Consider the following 26,063-nt stretch of genomic DNA (forward strand, 5'->3'; position numbering starts at 1 on the left):
CTTCCAAATTTACACATACCTATACCAAAATTACTTTTAGTGTGTTGTTTTTGTAGACGCACAGCTGCAAATTATTGAAATAGCTGGTCTAATTTGTCAGAAAGTTGTCTACATAGAAGACAACACCCTCGATGTGCTTATTTACACCTTGAATACACCTTTTCTACACAAAAGTTGCATCTTGGATTCGCCTTGCATACACCCTAGAATGGGATCTCAAGTTCTGTTTCTGTGCAAATGTGTTCAAGTCTTGGCAGGACGGCATCACAGTAAATCCTTAAGTTGATGCATGTTTGATACGTAACAAAGTAAACTACTGTAAAAGTGGATATTTACACACAAGTAATTTTTCATGCTCGGCCAGGTAAGGTGAATTTCGCGTGTTTTTAATTCTGCGGAATCAAGACATCAACTACTTAACCCTATTTTAACTGGGCTATTTTAGACCAAGTTTTTACTTGGGGGGGGGGGGGGGGGGTCAATTTGACACCCCCCCCCCCTTCAGATCTCGGCCGCCGATCGCGCAATCGCCGCAAAATTTTGCCTGAACATAGAGCCGGGTATCAACTACAAGATTACATGGTCATACAATAGAAAAATTTTGATTTTCTATTTTCAGTAAATATGCAAATTTACGCATGAAATCATATTTTCACCTATAACTCCATTAAAAAGACTGAAGGATTGCTAAATTTTTGTGTCAGAGTTCCTCAAGACACATCGAACAATCTTCTTGTAAAAAAATAGCACAATCAAAATCTGTTTCTTTTGTTTTTTATTGTTTTGTTAATTTCTTATGTATTTCATTGTTTTTTGACGACCTTTTGTTTTCTATAGTTTTTTTGCCAAAATTTGTTGCAGGCACTTTTTCAAGCTTATCTACATTAGAATTGATTAATTTCAATGGTTAGAAGTTGAAATAATCTAATTTGTATCAATTTAACCAAAAAACACAATTTGCATTGGATTTGCACATGTTATCATGAATTTGAGCTGTTTTTGGGTTGACATGCATATGCAAAACATTATGTAACTTCAGAACAGTGTACCCGGACGTCGCAAATTTGGTCTCAAAATATGCGGGAGACTTCAATGAAAAAAGTCATGAAACGACGCAGCGAAATCTTTGTGCGTTGCGGAATCGTGGCGCGAAATGTCGAGAGGGGTCAATTTACCCCCCCCCAGTTAAAATAGGGTTAAACATATGGCAAGCAAAAATATTAGTGTGCTTTTATTTTTCCTACTAGTTTCTGGTTGCATGAAATGCACGAAAATTTTGTGCGTTTTTACTTCCATGGAATCAAGACATCACCTACTGGAATACATGGCAAGCAGAAATATTTATGTGCTTTTAGTTTTTGTACTACTTTCTGGTTGGGTGAAAATTCCAACACTGGGAGAATTTCCACTTTACAGTACTTGTTATACATTTCGTCACAGACTGTATTGCTGCAGGGTTGTATTGAAATAAAGATTTCTGTCATACTGAAGCTCTTGAGTTTTGCCCTGTTTTTAACAGATCTTCCAGTTTTGGTGTTGTCATGACGACCTCAGCATGGATGTTTTGGAGTCCCTCCTTCTACCTCACCTGGACCAGTTGGTGCAGCCACTGAGCAGCCTGCTCTTCAGGTACAGCATCCGATACTCTTTCTTCACAAGCTCTTAATCTGAATGATTATGAAGGGGAGTGATGTTCAGTTTTGTAGTGTAGATGGAATGTGTAGGGAGCATCAGGCTGCGGTGTAGTGTGATGTATTGTGTAGCTTAGGGTAATTAAGTGTAGTGTCGTGCATTGTAGTGTAGTGCAGTTTTGTCTACTGTAGACAAGTATAGTGCATAATAGGTACATGTAGGTTAACTGTAGTGTCGTGCATTCTAGTATAGAATAGTGTAATGTAGTTTAGTGCCGCTAAGGCTGGTTAAGTGTAGTGTTAGTGAAGCTAAGGTTGATAAAGTGTAGTGTAGTGCAGTATAGTGTAATGAAGTGTAGTGTAATGAAGTGTAGTGTATTGTGTAGGTTATTGTAGGGTATTACAATGAAGTGTCTGTGATATTGAGTGACTAGGAGCAGTGGGCTGTCTATCTGCTTGGTCTCTTTTTAGCCCTAGCTGTTAACAGATTATCATTAAGACACGGCACTGTGCACCGGAGCAATGGTGTGAAAATGAATGAAGTAATTTTAGAAATCTGTTTAAATATCCTCTGAATTCATATTTTGATACCGGTATGATGTGTCACAGTCTTGTATAAAGACTTCACCTGGAAGTTTTATCTTTAATTTGGGAGGATTAAAAATTCCTCTGCATTCTTCTTTCAACATTAAATCCTTCAAATTGTTATCTCTTTTATGTGAGTTTATGTGGTCAATATGTAATCTTCATAATAATAACTCACAAAGGAGTCTTGTATGTATTGGGAAGCCAAATTTTAAGCTATCCAGTGTCAATGTGTTAGTAACACTGGCCAAATAAATGTAAGTTCAAGTTCAAGTTCATTTTGAATTTGTGGCAAGGATAATTCTATTCACAGGTGTTGTGTACATAGAATGGATTTAGAAAGAATTTGTCTGATTTCCCTGATATAGCCTGAGTCCTGAAGATGGCAAGATGCTCCAGTCAGACCAGAGTCCAGACTACCTCATCCCACCGGCATTCCTGGATCGTTTCAGCCCTGGCTTCTGTTTGCAGATCACCAGCCGCATGGTGGACACCATCTCAAGCAGGCCCCTTGGTGACCTCGACAGGACGCTGTCTGCCTTCATACGGGGCCCCAGCGGTGCCCTCAACAGGGTTGGGTTGGAGGAGGCTGCCGCCTCGTACGGAAGCGTGTCGGCGGAGAAGCTGTGGCGCGAGATTCTCTTCAACCTGCGCAAGGACGTGCTGGCCAAGCGCTGCGTCAAACTGTCCGGGAAGGAGCTGGGGGCGTTAGTTCCGCCCAGCCCGCAGGACGGCGGGGCGGTCAGCAGGGGGGCACTGGACTGCGTTGTATTCACCTGTGGACACCACTACCAGCGCCAGGACTTGAAGCGACAGGTGCTGTCCACGTGGGGCAGTGCCATGGAATCCCTGCCCACCCCACTCCCCATCACCCAAAAGGCTCTGGAGGCTATGTACACCGAGGAGGGTGACTGCATGCTTGTCGGGGCGTGTCCCCAATGTATACACAGTGCAATATTAGCGTACCAAAAAGAGCGGTAGGGCAAAAAGAAAGAATTCCCCACTGCTCAGCATGTCAATATACATCATGCATATATCTATCTGTTTGTAAATATAAGAAAAGTTTGATATAGTTGCATATTTTTTATGCCAACTGTGCACGAGAGATATTCAATGTAAATGCATCATGCTCTTCCATAGAATAACTTGCCATGTTTCTTTCAGGATTTGTCAAAGTGTGATGTAATGAGCTCGCTATTCTTTATTATTATTATTATTATTATTTTATTATTTTATTATTTTTTGTTTTAGGTTCTTGCCGCCAACACAAGAAATATATTTTGTTAGCTTTCGGTAGGCAAATCTAGAGTAGCATTCCCATCAGTATTTTCTTCGAGAGGAGTGCTGGCAGGCAACTGCTCATACCATATACAGGCTGGTTGTTTAAAGCAAACCTTTAGTCTTCATGTTTTGAGGGATGTAGATCATTCCCATCCCATTATTTGAGGGTAGTTTCACCATCAGTATTGCACTTTATCTTGATCGAAAGGCATTAATAGAAGGTCTCACATGAGCTATTGCATTGCTGGCTGTGCTATCAACAAGATTTTCACATGCAGTGTTTGTCAAATTAATGATTTTGCCTTCGTAAGCTACCAGAAGTTCTCCAGACCTAATCTTTTGATAAAATGGGAGGGCAGTATTGCAGTCTCATCTTGATCAAAATATGACTGGCGGCCATATTTATTTCATTTCTTTTGTTTTGTTTTGTTTTTTTATTTCCAAGGATCATGATTTATAAGACTTCTTATTACCAGGATCAATAGCATCATCATCACCACCACCACAGCCATTGGCATCATTTCAAACATTCAGCCATCATCATCATCATCATCATCATTATCATCATCATCATCATCATCACCATCATCACCATCATCACCTTCACCATCATCATCATCATCATCATCATCATCATCATCATCATCAATATCATCTTACAATTGTAATTGCCAACCACCACCATTGATATCAATGCAGACGTCATCATCGACATCATTGGATGAACCATTGTCAGTATCATCCTCATGATCCGTATCGCAATTATCCTCATGGATGTCCTCGTAACTGTCTCATCTTTAATGACACCAGTCACGTTATCACAGTCATTAAGCCATTAAGACATCCTGACCAAATCCACTCCTTTATCACAGTATGCCTCTTTTAATTTTATTATTGATTGATTGCCCATTAATATTTGTCACGTTATTTTCATCATCACTATTCCAATATGCAGTTACCAAGAAATTTTGGTCACCTGACATCATGATCAATTAAATATGGCCGCTACTTCCAATTATGGGTGCTCATTATGTGGGTACATGTGATAAGGGCTTACTTGATTTGACAGAATACCAAGTCTAATATTATAGATAGTAAACCCACTTTTGTGGAATCAATATGCCAAGTTTGTAATGTGATGACCTGAAATGTGTTTTCTAGCTTCGTGATGGCACATGCACTAGAGTTGTCAAGGTGTATCATCCATTCTCACGCTTCCATGCCAACCTTGATCATGAATTACACATTGACGAAAAGTGACAGACAGATCTAAACATCTATCTCAGTCAAACTGCAGGTACAAAGTCACTTCATCTGCATCGTTCGTGAAGATGACACATTGTCGCCAATATAGCAAGAGGTGAAAACTCCAAATCAGTGCTCAAATTTTTATTAGAATATGAGCAATCAATATGTTGGTGATATTTGTGTTTTAATTCTTTTTATTTGGTGTCGTTCGTAAATCAGTTGTCTTGATAAATGGTATATTACTGAAATCATATTATGACGGTATCAAGGATACAAATGAAATCAGCAGGTGCTCGTCAGATTGGGGAAAGGAGCCAGGGGAGCAAACATGGGAGAGTGCTTATAAAATGTCTGCGCAAGAATTTTGATGATGTTAGAATTTTTGTGTCAACACACACACTTCATGTGCGGATTCCATTAGTCAATAAATCCCTTGTAGACATTGCTGGCAATCTCACGTGGACAGTATACAGGAAAAGAAAACAACCCTTCTTGCAGTTTGACTTTGACACCGCCCCCCCCCCCCCCCCCCCCCCCCCCACCATAATGAGTGCATTCCTGCAATTCGTTTCTATTGAGAGGAACATGTCTACTGGTTTTTGGAGATATCTACGCCTCGTGCTCAAATCTTTTGAGAAGTCTGTTGATAGTGACGTGTGGGAGATTGCTGAAAATACCAGTTTTTTCACTTGACCTTCCTCCCCATTTGCTCCCATCAACTGAGCTCCAGCAGGGTTAGCACGTATGATGTGTGTATTTCTGTTGATAATACTGCTCTATAAACTAGAGAGATTAGTATAATTTTTATGATATACACACTATGTGGCATATCTCAACAGATCGTCCTTCCTGTCAGCTATGATGCAAAGATGAAATGAATGCATTGAGGTAGATTGTTAGCCCCACCCATTGGTCAAGGAGCCGGTGTTGTGATGCATGATATATAGAAAATTAAGTATGTTTCAACTGCTGAAATGAAGACTCAGTAGTAGGTCACATGTCTTGAAATATAAATGTATTTGAATACGCGAGTATTCCAAACTATTCATTTAATAAGAGGACAGTATTAGAAGTAAGAAAAAATGAGTCATTTTGTTGCTTCCAGATTAAGTGAAGGCATTGATGCAGAGTATTGTGTGCTAGATAGATATTCATAGCATAAATGCTCATCTGAAAAGTCGTCATTACTTTGGCGTACATGACACAGCATATTATTTCCTCTCTGCAGCGGACTCTGCAGCAGCCTGCCAGCAAGCTTGGAGGGCTTTCACACTCACAAAGAACTTGTTGTAAGCATCTTTGTAAACTTACTTCTTCATACAAATCAAGGGATTTTTTTTTTTCGTAATCTGAATGCAAACTTGACTTGACACAAGGTATGTTTGGCCATTAGTGCTCTCGATGGGTTTTCAATCAAGTCGTGCTAGATTCTTGGTGTGCAAATACTGGCCAAATAAGTTAGAGCGGTAAAACCTGATTGAGGTGGTGGAGCCAGCTAGGTCTATTCACTCTGCTGAGGTGCATGCTTGTAAGAACATGCTCTTGCATGTGAAAGTGTATTGAGAGTTGCGAGTTTGATTAACGAGTCAAAGTTTTGTGAAAAAAGCTCTTGTGTGGAATGTCATTTGTAGTCGGTGGTCTTTGAGGAGATTCATTTCTGCATTTATTTGTCTACATGCTTGGTTCCTCTAAACAAACTAAGATATGCATTTCAGAAATGTAATGACAAACGAGTTGTTTAGAAAGTGTGAAAACTCTCCATGTTAAGCACTGCTGTGCCTGGTTAGTAGTATATATTTGCAGTCTCACTATTAATTGGCGATCCTAGGGACTGCGTTTTGCTAAAGGTCTTTGTAAATTTAAGAACAAGAATACTGGTGCTACTTCATGCTGATATTTTGCTACGTTTCCCCCCAAAAGTGACGGTGTTGTCAGAAAGTAAATTTTATAAGTTCTCTTGTTTTTCTAGCTCTTCATGTGAAAGTGTTTGTAAATGCTATGCAGGGAACAGAAGGTGTTTTGAAATGTTTCTCTATGAGTACCGAGATGTGTTTATATTCCTGTTCATATTGTCTCCAGATGTATTGGCTACACATGTCACAAGGATGATGTGGCATTCTAGTTATCAAACCTTATCAAAGTTAACAACTTCTGTGAAGATTGTGACTTTAAGGTGACTTGACTCCTGTGAAACCCATGAAATTTTGTCACTACTGTCAAGTTGTAGGTGTGGTAATTGCTCTGTGGTTGGTCTACAGGCTCTATAGTATGTGCCCGGTGTAAAGCTTTGCTATGTTTTTATGGTAATGTGTAAATGTCACAAGGGAGTGAGAGTCTGAACTCCATGGATTTCCTTAGTCACAAAGTCATAGCAAACCTCATACTGGCCTCAAGCTGGAACTAATTTGGCCTCATCCACTTCCTTACACTTGCTTCGTCAGTCCTCGCCCCTGCCTCACCCCCAGCCCCACACTGGCCTAACCCAGCCTCACCCTGGCCTCGCACCAGCCTCACTCAGGCATCACCCCGGCCCCACTCAGGCATCACCCCGGCCCCATCCTGGCTTCACCCAAGCCTGGCCTCACGCTGGCCTCACACCAGCCTCACTCCGTCCCCACCTCACTCCGTCCCCACCTTGTCCCCGTTCCGTCCTCACTCTGGCTCCTTCCCAGCTTAACACTAGCCTCACTCCGACCTCACCCCAGCCTCAACCCTGCCTCACTCCAGCCTCACCCCAGCCTCAACCCTGCCTCACTCCGGCCTCACCCCGGCCTCACCCCAGCCTCACTCTGGGCTTACCCCTGCCTCACCCCAGCCTCACATGGGGCTTACCCCTGCCTCACCCCAGCCTCACACTGGGCTCACTCCGGCCTCACTCCAGCGTCACTTTGGCCTCACCTTGGCCTCATCCCAGCATCACACCACCCCAACCTCATCCCCACTCAAGCCTCACACTGGTCCCACACTGGTCCCACACTGGCCCCACACTGGCCTCACCCTGGCCTCACTCCAGTCTCGACTCAGCCTAAACCCAGCCAAACCCTCCTCATCCCGACCTCACTCCAGCCTCAACCCGGCCTCAACCTGACCTCACCCTGACCTCATCCCACTCCGGTCCCATCCCAGCATCACCCTGCCCTCACCAAGGTCTTACCATCAGCTTCATGTTTGACTCACACCAGACTCTTTCCCACTTCATTATTCTTTTTTTTTTTTAAAGGATAAGTTATAGCATATTTGACATCACTAGAATGTGATCTTGTCACTTTATTTTTATAAAAGCTGCCAAATTCTGGTCAATGGCTGTATTGCAAAGGAATTGCTTACAGTCCACACATTGTATGAGATTTGGTGAATCAGCCATTGCTATAATCAAATCTAAATCAACTCGGAGAAAATGTTCTGAAATAGATCCCTTCTCAGCTTGAGGTATGTGATACAGTGATATTTAGAGATATCGCTTCTTTGCAATTATTTGATCAAAAATGTGTTGGTCTTCCAGTGATTTTTGTTGTAGCTTTTCCTTGGCCTAGCCATAGGTAGTGTGTGAAATCTGTGACCACTGTGAAATAAAAGATAATTCTGAAATATTCCAGAAATGGGATTCTCAAGTGCAGCAGACCTAAAATATAGTAAGTCGTCTTGTCTGCTTTTGTCAGTGGAGCCGTGTTGAAACAAATGATATTTCCATGTGTTCGGAATCTATTCTTCAAGTCCCATTGGATACATTCATTGGGTGGGGCACAAACTGGTATGAATTCTGGACGAATGAATGATAATGAATTTCCAAAGAATTACTAGTTAATAAACCAGAGAGCAATTTTACCAGATTAACACTGTTAGGCAATAGTCTGAAGTGTACAATGGAACCAGTATATGAATATGATGAGAAATGGTCCAAGTGTGTACTTACATTGTAGTTGCGAGGGTTAGTAAATTGCATTTTTTTTTTTTTGTTCTTCTGGTCGACATCTAAAAAGAAAGAAGAAAGAGAAATGGGGGGGGGGGGGGGGGGCAAACTCCTTCCCATGTTTAAGTTGACCCTTAAACATAAAATCAAACAAAGTTAGTATTGTGATGTCATGACTTATTTGCCAAACCTGATTTACATGAGGGGTATGCAGATGTGATCAAAATCACTGTTTGTTGCAACCATGTGAAATTTTGAAAGTTTCAGTTTCGTACATTTCAGTTCTTCTTTACATTAAAATGTCACCATTCTTCATTTGATATCACGATTCATGTGTCACTTCATTGGAATGAGGAATGAAGCTCCCCTTAAACATTTGCAAGTGTATCCTGGCATTAATGCCATCCCAGTCGGTTTGCAGAACATATCTGCACCTTACAGAGAGATGGGAAATGGTAGATTTGTGAATCAACTCATTTATTGCTTTGCTATCAGTGCAATGAGAGGGATGCAGACAGGTTAGATTCTCCTTCCACAGCTTACAGTATTACTATCAGCTGTGCTTGAGTACTGTATACGCTGAATATTTTGCGAGGTGTTTATTTTTGCGAATTTTGCGAGTCAGCTGCTATTCGCGAAATTAAAAACACTGGAAAATATTGATTCTGATCCTGATATGACTGTGATGTACACGTATACATTTCTCCTTTCAGTGCAGGACTCCACGATCGCGAATTCAACCACTCGCGAAATCGCCAGGAAGTCTCGATTCGCGAAAATGTAGACTCGCTAAATATATGGTGTATACAGTATGTTGGCTGTAAGATTGTTGGTTTTCTTTAATAAAGACGTGTGCTGCCCTCATGTTTTTTAGTCCCTCATTAATGCTTTGTAAGCCTACATATTTGTGCATCTGTCGTGTACAGAATGTCATGTATCATTTGGCCATTCACCAAGTGTTTTTAGTGAAAAGTGGAAGAAAAAAGTGGGATGCTTGTGCATTCTGAGGGTATTATGATGGGGACCAACAGGTCAGACATTAATGTGATGGTGATCTTGCATAATTACATTGCTACAAAATAAGGCAGAGAGAGTTGTTTCATTTCCTTGCCATGCAATTTGACATGCTAAGTGGCGAAATGTTTTCATCTAGTAATGTTGAGCGTGTCCTCAGCCCAGAAAGATTATGATCAAAAGCTACAGACCTTATCTTGCCTCGGGGGCTTTGCGTGTCATTTCAAAAGTGAAATGCATCAATGCATAGTCCATTGCTGGCGCCCTGTGAGTTTTTATATTGCTGCAGCTGCATTCCTTCAATTGTGAAATCACCCATCATTTCCCTCTTTTCCTTCAAAAGAGGCACGGGTTACTGCAAAATCGATGAAATGGAGTACATTTTTAACAACTACTCTGCATTACAATTCAATTCTGTAATTTCTCGGTCTTTATAAGCATTCATTAATAAGATAATTGCACAATTTGATTGAAAAAATGTGGAGAATACTATCACAATTTCAGTATTAGTATTCTCTTTACTATTTTTAATGCATTATTGCTCATATATCCTATTCCTCACCTTAAAAAAAGAAGAGAAAACACTAAATGCCAAACCCTTTGAAGCAACATGTATGCTTAACAAACATCATGAAGGTCTTGCAATACATGTATGTGTAATCAGTCATGCCCTTGCTATGAATAAAAAGAAAGAATGAATTATATATGTTTGCTATATAAGGTGTATATGGAATAAAGCCATCTATGACTAAATACCTAGTGTTCATCAGTTTTGTTTGTGTTTGTGGAGATAGAGCTGGTAATACTAGGTATGAATGCACACTGTGACAAGCCTTTCTCTCACATAGGCCCTACACACACACATTCTTGAAGGAGATTTCAACCGGGAATACCAGTATGTTCAAGATAACCAGTCATATTCTGTTATTCGTTTCTGAAAAACTTGTTGTTTTTTGTAATTGATGAATTAGAATGGAAAACTGTCAAATTTGATTTTTTAGTTCAACAAATTTAAAGAGACATACGGATGATTTTGAGACTTTTACATTTGAACAACAATAAATCAAATGAAAAAAAGATATTATTCAGAGGGGTGAAGGCTCAGGTTTTTGAGTTTCTTCAGTTTGTCTCCCTCTACAAATGAAAATTTGTTAAGATTGCTACTGCTGATCTGTAAATTAACAAACATGTCGGAAAAAAGGAACCAGTGGGACTCAAAACTGTCATCTACTGCTTTCCGGGCAGTGACACTACCACCAGGCTGTCCCTGGTTGCCAGCAGTGACATGATGAACATGGGAACAAATACCCAAGCTCCGAAATTCCTACATTGTTATGTTAAGTAGTCAAAGGCGGACAAGGCATAGGATAAATGAAAGAAAGATGCTTGTATTGTTCAGAGGGGTGAAGGCTCAGGTTTTTGAGTTTCTTCAGTTTGTCTCCCTCTACAAATGAAAATTTGTTAAGATCGCAACTGCTGATGTGTAAATTAACTAGATATATCGCTACGGCTACTGATATGCCTCCGCCATAATGCATGGTTCTCCTAATAGGTCTATAGTACAATGTCTTGACAATGTGTGATGACAGTTTCACACAATTGGCAAAATATTAAAATGACAGGTTTGACACAAATGTGCTGAAAGTTCACTTTCCTAGAACTAGGTTCAATTGGATGAATGATTAAAATGTCAGAGTGCAGGTATTTGGGGAACTGATGATTTTTACTTGACTTTTGACCCTTTTATAAGTTTATGCATTGAGTAATTTTCAAGGTATTGAGAAAAAGTATAATTTCAGTATCAAATGGGAAAATAGCATTATCTAAACCTGGCCTTTGACCTTTGACCTCACAGTTCCAAAGAGAATCACTGTTAGGTTGAACATGCATAAATATGTAAGTTTCATGATGATACCTTGAGTTACTTTCGAGATATGGAGGAAAAAGTGCAATTTAGCACTTTCACTTGACCTTTTACCTTTTGACCTTTGACCTTTTGGCAAGAAACTTCCCCAAAAATATATATTGGGTAATACATGCCATACATCAAGTTTAAAAAAAAAAAAAACCTTCAGGCATATTGCATTTTAAGGAAAGTAGTGATATTTTGAGGAGTTGACCTTGACCTTTGACCCCCCTGACCTTTGACCCATGACCCCCAACTTCCCTAGATAATCACTGCCCACCGGTACAAGCATATATACTAAGTTCCATGAAGATACCTTGAACCATTTGCGAGATATGGAGAAAAACATGAAATTTCAATTTTTTTTTCTTCACAAAATAACCTATGACCTTTGACCTTTGACCCTGTGACCCTAAAATCCACACAAAGTATTATCCCCCAAGGATATACCCTCATACCAAGTTTGATGTAAAACCACCACACGGTTCTTGAGATATCGACAAAAACAAAACGGGACGGACGGACGTACGGACGTACGGACGTACGGACGTACGGACGTACGGACGGACGGACGGACGGACGGACGGACGGACGGACGGACGGACGGACGACCCGAAAACATAATGCCTCCGGCCACTTCGTTGCGGAGGCATAAAAAACAATAATATAAATTAACAAACAATAATATCTTTCTTTCGTTTATCCTATGCCTTGTCCACCTTGGACTACTTAACACAACAATGTCGGAATTTCGGAGCTTGGGTATTTGTTCCATGTTCATCGTGTCACTGCCGGCAACCAGGCACAGCCTGGTGGTAGTGTTGCTGCCCGGAAAGCAGTAGATGACAGGTTCGAGTCCCACTGGTTCATTTTTTCCGACATGTTTGTTAATTTACAGATCAGTAGTTGCGATCTTAACAAATTTTCATTTGTAGAGGGAGACAAACTGAAGAAACTCAAAAACCTGAACAATAAATTAGTTATACTGAGTGCAGAGTTTCAGAATTTATAGTGATTGGGATGAGGAATAAGAATGTTTTCAAAATTTATAACAAATTACAGTGAACAAGGATGATGACATGGCAGCCTCACCATAAGAATGCATGAGTTGGGGCTCAAGGAAGCAGAACAAAAGAAGGCATGCAGATTCTACATGTGTGAATTAAGCAAATGGATGGTAATGGACTTACACTGCTACATTTCTGAATTATATGTGAGGCTCCTATGTCATCGACATTGTTCAGTGTAATTTGTTTAAAAGATCTTTCAGATTATTGGTTTGTCTGCTCAAGGACCACAATAAATTCCACAAATCTATACATGAGCTGTCGATTTATGTACTACATGATGTGAAATTATGAAAATCGTCTGGAATGCCCCTTCAAGGCTTCATGTTGAGTATGGGTGCATACACAACAATTAAGGATACGTTCACAAATTTTAGAATTCCCCGATTTGAATGTGTATAAAGACCCATTCGCCTACATGCAAGCACCAAATATGCGTAACAGGCAGGTGCGTTATATACCTCTAAGGTATCGCTATGACCTTATGAGGGTGCTTTGTCATTTGTTTTAAATATTCTAAACAATTGGGCATGTAATTGGTGTGAAATCCTCGGTTACCCAGAGTGAAACTGGCCAGTATCCCGGATTGAAGCCACTAACAAGAACAAACACACACACATTCTTGTAGGAGAAACTGGAATATCGTTGGCCGAGAACCAGAAGGGGGCTTTGGCGTTCCAGGATTTGAGCGTAACTAAAAACAAATCAATTTTCATGAAATGAAAAGTTTATTGAATTAAAAGTGGGTACATTTATAAGCATTGTTCCAAATATAGGTTTAAAAAACACCCTTGTGGTTTTAATCGTCGAACATTTTACTGAAATGAAACGGTTTAAAATCGACACCACAATGTAGAGGAGATTGGGCTCTACAATATACATGTACCAATACTGTAAAAGTGGTTTCTTTCTCGGTGGTTTTATTTTTGTGCTTTAAGGTTGAACCGCGAATTTAACATCACGCGAAAATGTTTTCAAAAGTCGCACGAAATTAACCACGCAAGGAAATGTTTTGAACTCGCCGCTTGTTACAACGCTATTGCGCACATGCACACACAAAGATTCCGTGCAATGTAGGTACAAGCATGTAATAAAGTTCTTGTGAGAAGGGATTTCAGGTAAGCCTGCATTTAATTCTAATTTCCATTTAATAAATAAAAGAATAATTGGATTATAGTTCGGGTTTTCATGTGCAAAAGAAAACAGTTTTTGCCGACCGCGAAAGTCTGCACCGATGGAAACCGCGTAAGTATCTGTACGTGAAAGAAACCACTTTTACAGTAACTCGACCACCCCCCCCCCTCAAAAAAAAAAAAAAAAAAAAAAAAAATTGAAATAAAGCCCATCTAGGTCTCAGCCAAAGATATGATAGTTTGGTCAAGGTAATCAGGCACACTCCATTATTTGTTTCTGTAAAACATTCAAAAATTAGGTTTCATGTAGAGAATGAGTGCATACACACCAACCAAGGATATGTGTAAACATTTTAAAATTTCCCTATTTGAATAATGTGAGTAGTATTATTTGCCTCACATGCAAGCACTAAATATGCAGAATGGGCAGGTGCATTACACTGTATATACCCCTAAAGTATCCCTATGGCCTTATGACGGTGCTTTTTCATTTGTTTTAACTACTCTGAACAATTGGGCATATGATTGGTGTGAAATCCTTGGTTACCCAGAGCGACACTCACCAATATCCTTGATTGAAGCCATTTATGAGAACACACACACACACACACACACACACACACACACACACACACACACACTATCTCCTTAATCTATCAACAAATGGTCAATTCACGCAAGTTTTCACCTTGTTCTAAACAAAGCTTTTATTTTGCAACATTCACATGCTACAGTTACTTACAAAAAAAAAAAGGTCTGCAATGCAAGATTGTAGGAAATAGTTTACACAGAGAGAAGGAAAGTAAATTAAGCATGTAAAAAAGACAATTGGCAATGCAATCTACAAAAAAATGTACTCACCAAATATAAAATCTAGAGCTAGCACTGACTTGATATGACCACGTCTTTCACATTCAATTGAACTTTTCATTTGACACCAATACCAGCTGCATCTCTCGTATTGCCCTTAAGCAGACCTTCGACATAGCCTAGATTTTCATCTTCTACCAGAAATATAAGAAATTCATAATTTAATAAGCCAGTTCAAACTGTACATATCGTACCAAAACCAGTTCTTTCTCGATGGACGTAGAATAGCCCTTTCAGCATCACATACCATGCTGCTAATAGCTTCTTCTTTTTTCGTCTTTTCTTCTCCCATCTCAAACGTACTAATGAAAATTTGTTGGGATGTTCAAATTTGGTATTACATACTTGTACATTATGTCTGTTCTGTTTAAAGACAATAGAAAGATTAATTGAACTTGCGGTCAGTTTACTAATGTATAATTTGGTAGCGATTTGAGCAAAACAACTAACACTGAATAGCGACACATTATGTGCACATTATTTTCACCTATTGCAGATACACAGTCACATTCATTTTTGTTGTCATTGCTACGGTTATATATAGAATACTGTCGAACTAACAATCAACCTATCAGCTGTTGACTTCATTTCGTTTGCTGCAATGAGTCCCATTCGGAGGCCCGTTAACACAATCACATATTTGCTTGTGAATGGATAATGAAAGTGAGGCATAAACACAGGATAATCAATGTTTTTTTTTCCTTTAATTATTAGTGACACATTTGAGTATCGAATGTGAAACCACCTGAATCTTGATACACAAAAAGCAATTATTCCTATTTCACTCCAAAGTTGTGGTCTTTATACAGTTAAACTTATATGTGTGTCTGTTTATATATATTTTTTTCCATGTAATTCTCTAATTAGTCGTGGATCCGACTCTCTCAAGAAGATCACTGTTCATTCCGATTTTCACTTTCTGTCAAACAAAATACTGGGGAATGAATGGACTTGAAAACAGCACAGCATGTAAACAGGCCCTGCTGCAGTTTGCTGCACTGATCGCAAGGACTGCTTAGCCGATCACCTTGAACACAATGGGAGACAGGCTGGGCCCATCACCAATGTTGGCGTAAAATACCTCGCCAGTACTCCCTTTAGCCCATGTACAAAGGTAGGGGGCATAACAGGCCACCAGCTTTTCTCCATCTATATAATTACGTCAAATCAAAATTCTCTAGAACTGTGACCAAGGGATACATCAGTGCTACTCCACTTTTGACACGCTTTCATTATCCATTGAAGCAAAAGTTGTGATGCCGGTTACCACAGGAAACCATTCCCAACCCACTCTGTCCCTTCTGAGTGTTGTATGTCCTTTCCTCAAGAAGTACATTACAATAAAAATTCAAAAGAAATGAAAAAAATTGCTGGGTGTCAGCTACTGAGCCACAACTACGATACATCTACAAAGCAAGCAAGGTTAGCATGGTTTTTTTTTTTTCCTTATCACACAAGAAATTATGTTTACAGATGGAGCTATGAGCAAAACATCTTAATTCTTACCGTAAATTTAAACTAAGCACAAGTCCACACATAATATTGATTAAAAGGTACAACAAGAAGAATTTTTGCAGTGATTGTTCGAGTCACGAGGGTTTGCGGGTGAGGCTATATCATACACACAAATATCTGTCTTCAGCGTTTGGTAGTAGTAGCAGTATAGTTTTAACTGGAGATTCAGTTTTAAAACCCTTTCACATATGCCCTATTTTCCTTCCTGTTTTTCCCTTTGGTGTATAAGCATGCAAACTTTGTTGGATAAAAGACAAAAATATGCAGACAAGAAATGTGTTTGCTTGGATTTTGTTTCTGCTCTTCACACTTCCCCACTGACAAACATCGCTCACGGAAAAAAAACCCCACTAAAATAACTCGGTGCATCATTAAACATGTGTGTATATGATTGAACTACATGTAACATTATCACAAAAAGGTGTATCTTTGCCCTGCTGTACGAACAGTGACTGTCTAAGCAGGTGTGCCATCAACACTTTCTTGTGACAGGACTGCACCATTCATTTATCCACTTGCACAAAATAAAATACCTCCAGACTGCAGAATCAATCACTGAAATTTAATATCCAGGAAACAAAAACCAAATCAATCCTGTCAACAAGTCCAGTATATAATGCCCATTTTCATCCTGAATCCAATCCATTCTCAAAATGAGCAGGAACTGTTCGAAAATGTCTCCAGTTATAAGTGAGAAATGCTACAACCTACCAATCAATCTTACGATATACTCTAGTCCCAACAGAGACCCCCTACGTGCTAACCAGTAAGTTACAGAAACGGAACACACTGCCACAAATGGTTAGACTAACCTACACAACACGCAGGGAAATAACTTGAAAGTAAACAATTAGAATAGAAATGGCCGAAATCAAAGGATGACAGAGCACCCTGAATTTGTTTTCCTGACTTCAACGTTCACTGCACAATGGAAGTCTCCTTCCCTAACTGTTTACACTCATTCACATGCAAATAATAGGACTTTCGTATATATATTCTACGCAAAGGACTTCAAAACCGTCCTATTCCATAGTAACTGTAACACAATGCTCTCTTTCTACTTGGCTATATAAATGGGATCCAAAGGGCTGAAATGAGACTACTTTAAAAATCTACTGAGGCTTTAGGTTGTATCACTGTGACAGATTATTACACAAAAACAAGCTTTCCTTATTATCTCAACTCATGAAAGATATCAAACGATTATTACTAATCCTAATTACTGCAAGGAATATGTCACACAATTTGTGGTAATGTTGTGTTGTTCCCCTTTAAGACTTTCTACTAACAAAAAGAGAAAATATAAGAAAGTTTGGCCATTGTAGCTTACAGCTATGTTTTCTAAAACATCTACCATTCTCATGGGGCAAAAAAGGGCATTGGACACAAATTGTTATTTTTTTTTTCTCTCCATTTATGCAAGCATGCCAAATGAGGGAAGGGAATTGTTTGGGAAGGGCAAAATAGATATGATATGAGCATCCTTAGTCAAATAGCATGAAAATACAAATGAATCAACACAAAACATTGGATATTTGCACATTGTAATGTACATTACTATATATTTACAATTTTGGGCGGGGCAGAGAGCATTTAGACTGGCTTCGATGGGTGGATGAGGATAATACTTTTGAACTATCTGACACCCCAAATAGGAGCTAAAGTCAAATGGCTGTGTGCACAAATGGCATGTCAAGACACCCAAACAATAATGAATCTAGCATGCCCCCATTCCGTCATCTGCATTTATTGACATGATGATGATAATCATCTTGCCTCTAGAATGGATGTTGACAGGTGTCAGAACTCTTCTGTATTTTTTCCCAATCTAAAACGAGGATGAAAATGACCCAACCAGACATTCACATGTACACAAACACCATTGGGTCTTACTGACCAAGACTATCTGGAACAATGCGTCCTCTCGTGTTCAAAATTCTTAGCTAGCAACTGGCTGTTCCCAGGACAGCTGCTTGTGCAGGGCGAGGCCAGAAATAGATCCGTCCCAATGTCCTTGCTCTTAAGAACTAATATGATGCTGTCACATAAACTGTCCATGCTATGAGTGACTTGTCGGCAGCCCTTTTTAACCTAACGCCACGACCTAAAGGCCTGCATGTCTCGCCCAAGGCTCCGAGTAAGCATTCTAAGGTGACACACTGTCATTGAAAATCTCAAAAACGTAAATAGGAGCGTAGAACCTGCTGAGGTGTAACTGGACAATCACATCATCAGAAAATGTCAGAGACAACAGCACACAAGCATTGATCCTTGCATGACTAACACAGGGATCTCCAGGTTCCAATGTCCAAAGAGGTCACTCACTTCTCCTTTGTGGACAAGCAGTCGGTCACTAGCACATGCTGATGAAAATAAAGGCAGCCAGTTTAACTCTTTTCTCCATCCCTCTAGCGAGTAGTGAGGCTTTCACTGCCAGGTGCTGTAATCTAGGTTCCCACAGTTCCACATTACACTCACAAGGACAAAATACCCATTGTTATGCTTGTCTCCGGTAATGCTGTTGCTATCGGATACGCCTCATGGCCGCGTGTACGCAAAAAAAGCGGCATTGGAAGATGAACCGGATATTTGAATTGATGTTGTCAATTTTCCCGCAAAGCTGGGACTTTTCGACACGAGTCCCATAGACAAAAAAAAAGTACACAAATGAACATTTCAAGACAAAAATCAGACTGTGATAATATCCTTTTGGACGCAGATTTCACAAAGATAGACAATCTTTGGCTGCTACGTCTATGGAGCGGAGATAATCGGATGACCAAGGTTGATATATTGGTAGGACTTCCAAGTGCTTGGTGCTTGTTAGAGCATGAATCATATATGTCCTCCTGTCTCTTTAGAGTCAAATGAATTGTTCGCAGCATTTCATCCATGTCTTGAACATTGCTCAGAATGCTGCTTCTATCCTGTTTGCCCAGTAGGCTGCACACCTCCCTGTTGTATCCACTGTGTGCAGGGTGGGAGAGTGATTTCGGCCGAGGTGTCAAGGGGCACTAAACTCCAGCCGTGGGTTATGTGTGTGTCACATTGTATACATTACACAGCTCATGAATGCTTCATACATCAGCCACTCATTTATGTCTGTTTATCGTCATCATTACATAACAGTTACGAACATGACGCATCAAGAATATCTGCGCCATGGCTCGAAACTGGATATCTCTTCTTTAAAAACACACAAAGAGTTTGTGGCTTCATTACTTTTAGGTACATCAAAACTTTTACAAATATGACTAGCTAGTAGAGACTAGCAAAATACTCCTGCATTTTGCTTGCTGAAGAGAATTAAACAATTATCAAATGCCATCATTCAGGTTAATTCAAACAGCACATTATAGATACTAATGGCGTAAGGAGTCATTACTCCACCACACAAATTTTACTGACTGACATTTACCAATTTTCTGTTTTAAATAAGATTTGTATTAATGTCATAAACACTACTCAGTATACAGAAAAAAAAAAGATTTTACAATGAGTAGTATACAGCAATTATAAGCTCCCATTATTTTTTTTAATGTACTGAAAGGACAACCATGCATATTCTTTATTTAGCAACAACTCTTACACTGTTTAATTCCATTTTTCCCCCTATGGTCTATGATACAAATCTATTCAAACATGAATCATACTTGTTCATCTAATCTACTGCGTACCTGTGAACATCTACTGAACAAGGCAGCATTAACCTTGTAGTATGATTACAAACTGTGAATAATGTTGCTATCAGCGTATCAATGTGTGGAGTCAGCTATATTGTCTCACCAGATTTGGCTTCAAGATTACGAGCACTCAAAATCAATCCGGAAACAAAGGGGTCTCGGTATTAAATGCTGTTGCTAAAAGGGGAGACACAACATCACAGATAGTGTTTGCAAGTGCATTGTTCCCAAACCGATGCTCAACATAATCACAGTAATGTTGTTTAATCGTTTCATAATTTCAACTGTTACAAATTATTTGCAAGACTCACATATTTATCATTCATACATGGAAAGAAAAAGCAGGACTGATATGTATATGCAGTCACATATACAATGAAACTTCAAGTCTGTACAACATAAGAATGTCCTGGTATCAATTTACTGAAATGTCATTTTGTACATGCTGCAAAAACAAAAATAAAAAGAAAGAAAAAAGTGACACCATAAACAATGCAAATGACATGAGCTACATTACAATCATTAAACAACTCTTATCTTTGTTCCAAGAAACATGGCAAAAGAAGGAGCTGCGTTGAATTACCTCAATACAATTCTATTGTTAACATAGTCAGGGATAAAAAGAGATATTCTTTTCCCTTGCCAGGAGTGGGATTCATCTTTAGCATGCAGGTTTCACTATGACATCAAAATTTATTTCTAATCAGAGTTCCTACATGAGAGAGAAATGGTCAACTTCCAGCAAATAACATATTTACCTTGGCCTAGATTGAATCCTATTCATTGATAAACACAAAGAATCCCTTAAATTTGCTCTTTACCAAGTTAACTACAAGCTGTGCATTCACACAAGTCTAGACATTCATAATTTCAATGTGAGGATCAAATCATATCTTATATGTGTCTGACAGTGATAAGAAATGTAATGTACTTAATTGTTGGGATAAATCATGCATCTTACACAGTTTGCAAATCAAGAACACACAAGAATCTAATTTGTGAAGACAGACTGACGGAAAACTGATCTGATTCTAGCTCTGTACGACAAACTGACTTCAGGCTTAATACCACATAACTAACGGTCAAAGAAGTATGACGCACGGTCACTGAAGTAGGCAGATAACCCACTTCTTACATTTGAGCTCTGAAACTTTATAGACATTATGCGGAGAATTCTTACGACTGGAGAAGTAGATCAGAATAGAATCTACTAATTGCAAAAATGTATTTTGTCCAATGCATTTATATCCTCCTACATGTTTTTAGAACTTCTTTTTTTCATGGTCATTTGTGCAAAACATGCTCTTCAAAAATGAAATAAAAAGAAAAAAAACACAAGAAAGTCATCAGCCAATAACAATACAAAGAGAACAAATTATGAACAAAGTTGGAAAAGCAAGTCTTCCAGTTTTGTTTGAACCACTTCAGAGTATGACCAAGCTGCCTCGTGTCTGATTCTCATTCAATGTCCTTCTACAATACTGTACAATACTGTCCAAAACTTGTCTTCATTATAAACCTCTATACATGGCTTTGAGCCCAATTTATTTTTACGTGGTTAGTACAACATCACTTTTCTTCTTTTTTTTTCTAACTTTTTTTGTTTTTGTCTCCACAGGTTTCACATGTCTACAAAAAAGGTAGGTATTAATACTTGGGTTTGACATTTAGTCAGTTTGCCCGGATTCCTTGGTATCGCTGTAGGGGTCTTCAAACCCCACACTGTCCCCATTGTATGGGCCTTGCTTCACACCAGGCAGTTCATAGCCACCCTCATGGTAGCTCGAGACGGGATCGCTCAGGGCTGGAAGGTCGGGATCCTCGATGTGGAACTCCGTTCCGAAGTCCGGCTGCTTGCCGGGGGACACGCTGACGTCCTGTTCTCCGGGGTAGGCCACACCCTCCTCGTCGGAGCTGGAGGGGGAGGTTGATGTCGAGTCCGAGTTGGCTGTGACGGGGTCCTCCGTCTTGCTCGTCTCGTCCTCCGTTGCCTTCCCTACGGTGGCCGGCTCGTCGTGCTCCAGAGTGACCCCACGGCCACGCCCTGATCCCGACTGGCCGGAGCGGTCCTTGCCTCCCTTCTCTTTCCTCTTGGTCTTCTTGTTTCGTCTTTGTTCCATGCCCACCTGCTGCAAGATGTCACAACCATGATTTTAATAAATGTGTACCTGAGCTGATGTTCAGCCATTCCTTACATATGACAATACACCAGTTATTAAAAGGTTTGAGGGAAACACATAGAACAGACATAAGATCTAAAAGTGAGAGGACAGCAAAATATGAACAATGTAAACATGATTTCAAGGAAGTCCACCTGAAATGCTCCCATTATTTTTCACCCTAGCTTGGTGTAGAGAAAACATATCCAAAGACAAACCTTCCCTCTATGGAAAAAAAAAAAAACCCAATAGCTTAATTTCTCACCTTACAGTCTGAATGACCCGTCTCTTAATAGCAGAGTGAGGTAATAAAAGTCTCACCATATCATCCTCATATCTACTCCCTACTGCTCACACTAAGAGGCCCTCCCTTGTAACCATGGCAACCTACCTGCTGGTAGCCCCACATCCGTGCGCCCTGTCCCTGGTAATGACCAAAGGGCATGCCAGGTCCTGGTCCCATGCCGTTGCCATAGCCCATCCGCTGGTTTGGTCTTGGTCCTCGAGCATGGGGCATGTTTCCAGGGATGAAGAGTCCCCTGAAATAAACAGGATGACAGATAGACCACTTGTAAGCAGGAGGACTTTTCTCAGATGCATCTGAAAGCACCCCTCTATTATCACCATAAGCAGATCTACACTGATAACTCTGAGCACCTGCTTCCATCACTACAATACCCCCAATGGCACTTTGTGGATTGAACATAAAAAAACATATAAGTTGTGAATGTATCACGAGTCATGGGAGTAGGGTACACTGTACTTCAACAGAAATTTCCATCCCTTCAGAATTTTGACGAAGAGGCACATTGATCTTAAACAAAATACATCACTTGAGAAGCTTAGAGCTAACGGTATTCTGTTGTCTTTCCCGATCCTGCCCTGTTTCACCTTGTCCTTGTGGTACTCACCCCCTGGGTCTTGAGCCGTCTGTACCCGCCCACTGGCCAGTCACCATCCCAGCCACTTCCAGCTGCCCTCCACGTGTGTTCATCTGCCTCTTACCTGCATCGGGACACAAAAAAAAAACAGGGGTGGAGCTTGATCACAGTGTTGACGTGACAACCAAACTCAAGTCATCTTATGTCTTCAAAGCCAGTGTGTGGTTTAGAAACCATCGATGGAAAATCTCTGAAAATTTTACTTCTAACAGCTCATATCACAGACATCACATACTCAGGCGAGAGCAAGGTTTTTAATAGAAATTGCTTGATGACTGTGACACACAAATCTGACAATGGACATTTTGGTTTCAAAAATGGCAGTATCTCCTCTCATATATACCTATTCTTGTTAATAGTCTGTAGCACATAGGGTATTCGCAAACTTAAAAACAGCACAATACAAAATGTACAGAAATCTGCCCTACAACATTTCACAACCAGGTTCAAGACAAAAGAAAAAAAAAATCATAAAACATTAGAAAAGGGGCTACAAAACTTTGAAGGCCTTAAACTTGCACACACTGTTCCTTTTATAAATTGACAAAAGTAAAACAAAGTTGAGTCAAAAAGACAAGTTAACCGCTCTACAGAATTTACCGTAAGTAACGGTGTATTAACAACACTTTTCTCCCCTCTGGAACAGGTTAAAATTCAGGGTGCAGTTTCTATACCATTACAGCTAATACAATCCCTGGGCTCTTGTGGCATTGCAGGATTCACGGTGTGGCTTCTACTCACCTCTTCCCATTGGTCCCATGGGCATTGGTGGCATAGGGCCCCCTCCTTGCCTGAAGTTGTAGTAGTACTCGTGGCCCGGGAATGGGGGCCCGGCTGGGGGCCCCATCTGGGGGATCATTGGATGTCGGAAGTTGAGCATCACACCTTCCAGGATGCACTGCTTCATGCGTTCCACTTTCCCCACTTGGTCCATCTGAAGCAAGGCCAAAGTGGATGATGAGAATCAAACAGGAAACAGCTGATCAGCTTTCTGACACTGACAAATCATTATAACAGACTTTTTTAAGCAAGTCCTCATCAAGAACACACTAATAAGAAGGTAATACTCATTCAACGTCAGATGAAACTGGCAAACACCAATACTGTTTGCAAATTTTATCTGAATGCAATATTCAATTGATGGATAATTCGTGCAATTCTTGCAGAATAAATCTACACATTCTGATGAAGGAACAGAGTAAGTGAGATACAAAGATAAAGCTAAATAGATATACATGGAGAGAGACAGATATAATGAGGTAGATAGATAATAGATAAATAGATATATGGATGGGTATATAGACAGATACACACATAGATGGATAGAGATCGATGTATTGAGAGGTAGACAGGATAGCTAGATAGGTAGGTAGATATCTAGATTGATACACAAGTAGACATATGGATATAGATGAACGGGTAGATGTATAGCTGGATAGACAGACAGACAGAAGTAAAACTAAAAAAGAAACAGACAGACAGACATCCAGCCAGCAAGCCATACCTTTCCATCACACAGCTCCTTGAGGCTACTGCATGTCATAGCCTTGTGCAGTTTGTACTGGAACAGCTTGCCATCGAAGTAAAGCCAGGGGCAGCACAGATCCCACGGAATGGGGGCGCCGCACGCATCGTTGGCGAAAATGGCCATCTCCACACCACGCATGAAGAGGGCAGAAAGCTGCACACCTCTGGCCGTGATGTTAGGAATCTACAAGAGCAGACACGGACAAGAGCTTTACCACTGGTTGTAAAATTTAAATTATTATGAACTCCCTTGTGGAGACATCCAATATGGGTTCCCTCGTGGAGACATTTATTATGAGCTCCCTTGTGGAGACTTTTATTATGAGCTCCCTTGTGGAGACATTCATTATGAGCTCCCTCATGAAGACATTATTTATTGTATATCTAATAATAATGTTTGATTTATTGAAGATTTATTATGGTATGATTCTATGTCAGCATTGTCTGGGGCAAATTATTTTTGAATAGGGTCCAATTTTTTTTCTTCTCTTTTTTTATCTAAAACAACAACAAAAATTGAAATGCATTCCTTTTTCTTACTAAGTCATCTGGCTGTAAGCTGTATCAACATCATTACCACTAGCCCTATTTACGGAAATTTCACTCCCCCACACCCCACTCACATGCAAACATATGTGCACACACACTCACACTTCACAGTCAATCTCAGCAGAAATCTTAGCTCTCAGACTTATGTTTTTATCAACTCTGTATGAAAGATTACTGAAGTTCAATCTCTACTGACATGACTTTGCCAACTCGTTTCATCTGTGAACCTGATAACAGTTTAAAGATGCGATTATCCAATCAGCCTGCAAAATCACAACAGTTCATGGTGAATTACTGGACACTGTGCCCACTGTCACAGGGCGGAAAAAGCAAGAACTTCATTTTGACTGCACATTTTTATTATACTTTTAGCATTTTCCTCATCCTCTACAGAATTGCTTTTTGGGATCCTAACCAGTGTTGAGGCCTATCTCAGGAGACAAGCCACACAGGACCTGGATTTGCAGCCAGCACAAGTCGACCTGTCTCACAGGGGTGTGAGGTCGGTGACACACACACACACACAATTACCTTGAGCTCTTGCAAAGCCGTAGGATTGTTGAGGATGGGTGACACACTCTGGGCAAGAATGGCATCCAGCTCGTGTTTGCGGAGCAACGGAGGGCTGGAGTGCAGGAGGTATCTACCAATGAAAATAGAGAAGATTATGATATAATTCTAGCTCAAGAGAAAGGCAACATGAAGTATACTCTACGATAAGGAAAAGGCATCCTTCAATTGAACAGTATCACAAGAGTGATAATATTGCAAAGGCAACAACAACAGAAAATATCAACTCTTGGACATACAAAATCTGTCAGGCTTGAAAAGAGTGACATTACACTGTTTTGCACGAGAAGTGAATTATTGCATATTAAATAGCTAAAGGCAATGTTTGTTTTTTACCAGAGAAGCCAATTTCTGCCTACTGACCAATCATAAACATCTTTGAATTCTTCTTCACAAATAAATCGGTCCTATTCATGATATTACAAATACTGTGAATAATCTAAAGGACAGCAGCATGCTAATAAGGAAAGACTG

The 26,063-nt window shown here is 40.0% G+C and overlaps 2 protein-coding genes across 3 annotated transcripts in view; one reads left to right on the forward strand and one right to left on the reverse strand.

Moving 5' to 3' along the window:
• Positions 1-3,936, forward strand: part of LOC139743772 (uncharacterized) — a 43,342-nt gene extending 39,406 nt beyond the window's left edge. Inside the window, exons 30-31 of the mRNA XM_071654224.1 lie at positions 1,520-1,629; positions 2,585-3,936. Coding sequence (XP_071510325.1) covers positions 1,520-1,629; positions 2,585-3,197 — 723 coding nt within the window. The 3' untranslated portion in view covers positions 3,198-3,936. The remainder of the gene's footprint in view (positions 1-1,519; positions 1,630-2,584) is intronic.
• Positions 3,937-16,630: 12,694 nt separating this feature from the next.
• The window catches only part of LOC139743773 (constitutive coactivator of PPAR-gamma-like protein 1 homolog), a 47,745-nt gene continuing 38,312 nt past the window's right edge, over positions 16,631-26,063 (reverse strand). The window contains exons 11-16 of one of the 2 annotated variants that reach the window (XM_071654226.1): positions 25,551-25,662; positions 24,448-24,654; positions 23,685-23,877; positions 22,914-23,007; positions 22,394-22,541; positions 16,631-21,969 (exon numbers count right to left, since the gene is read on the reverse strand). In XM_071654226.1, coding sequence (XP_071510327.1) covers positions 21,511-21,969; positions 22,394-22,541; positions 22,914-23,007; positions 23,685-23,877; positions 24,448-24,654; positions 25,551-25,662 — 1,213 coding nt within the window. In that variant the 3' untranslated portion in view covers positions 16,631-21,510. Of the gene's footprint in view, positions 21,973-22,393; positions 22,542-22,913; positions 23,008-23,684; positions 23,878-24,447; positions 24,655-25,550; positions 25,663-26,063 lie in introns of both variants that reach the window. The other variant, XM_071654225.1, reaches the window with a different exon arrangement.

The sequence above is a fragment of the Diadema antillarum genome, unplaced genomic scaffold, assembly GCF_040938485.1.
Source record: "Diadema antillarum isolate AM-2024a unplaced genomic scaffold, OU_Dant_1.0 seq00001105_RagTag, whole genome shotgun sequence".
NCBI lineage: Eukaryota > Metazoa > Echinodermata > Echinoidea > Diadematoida > Diadematidae > Diadema > Diadema antillarum.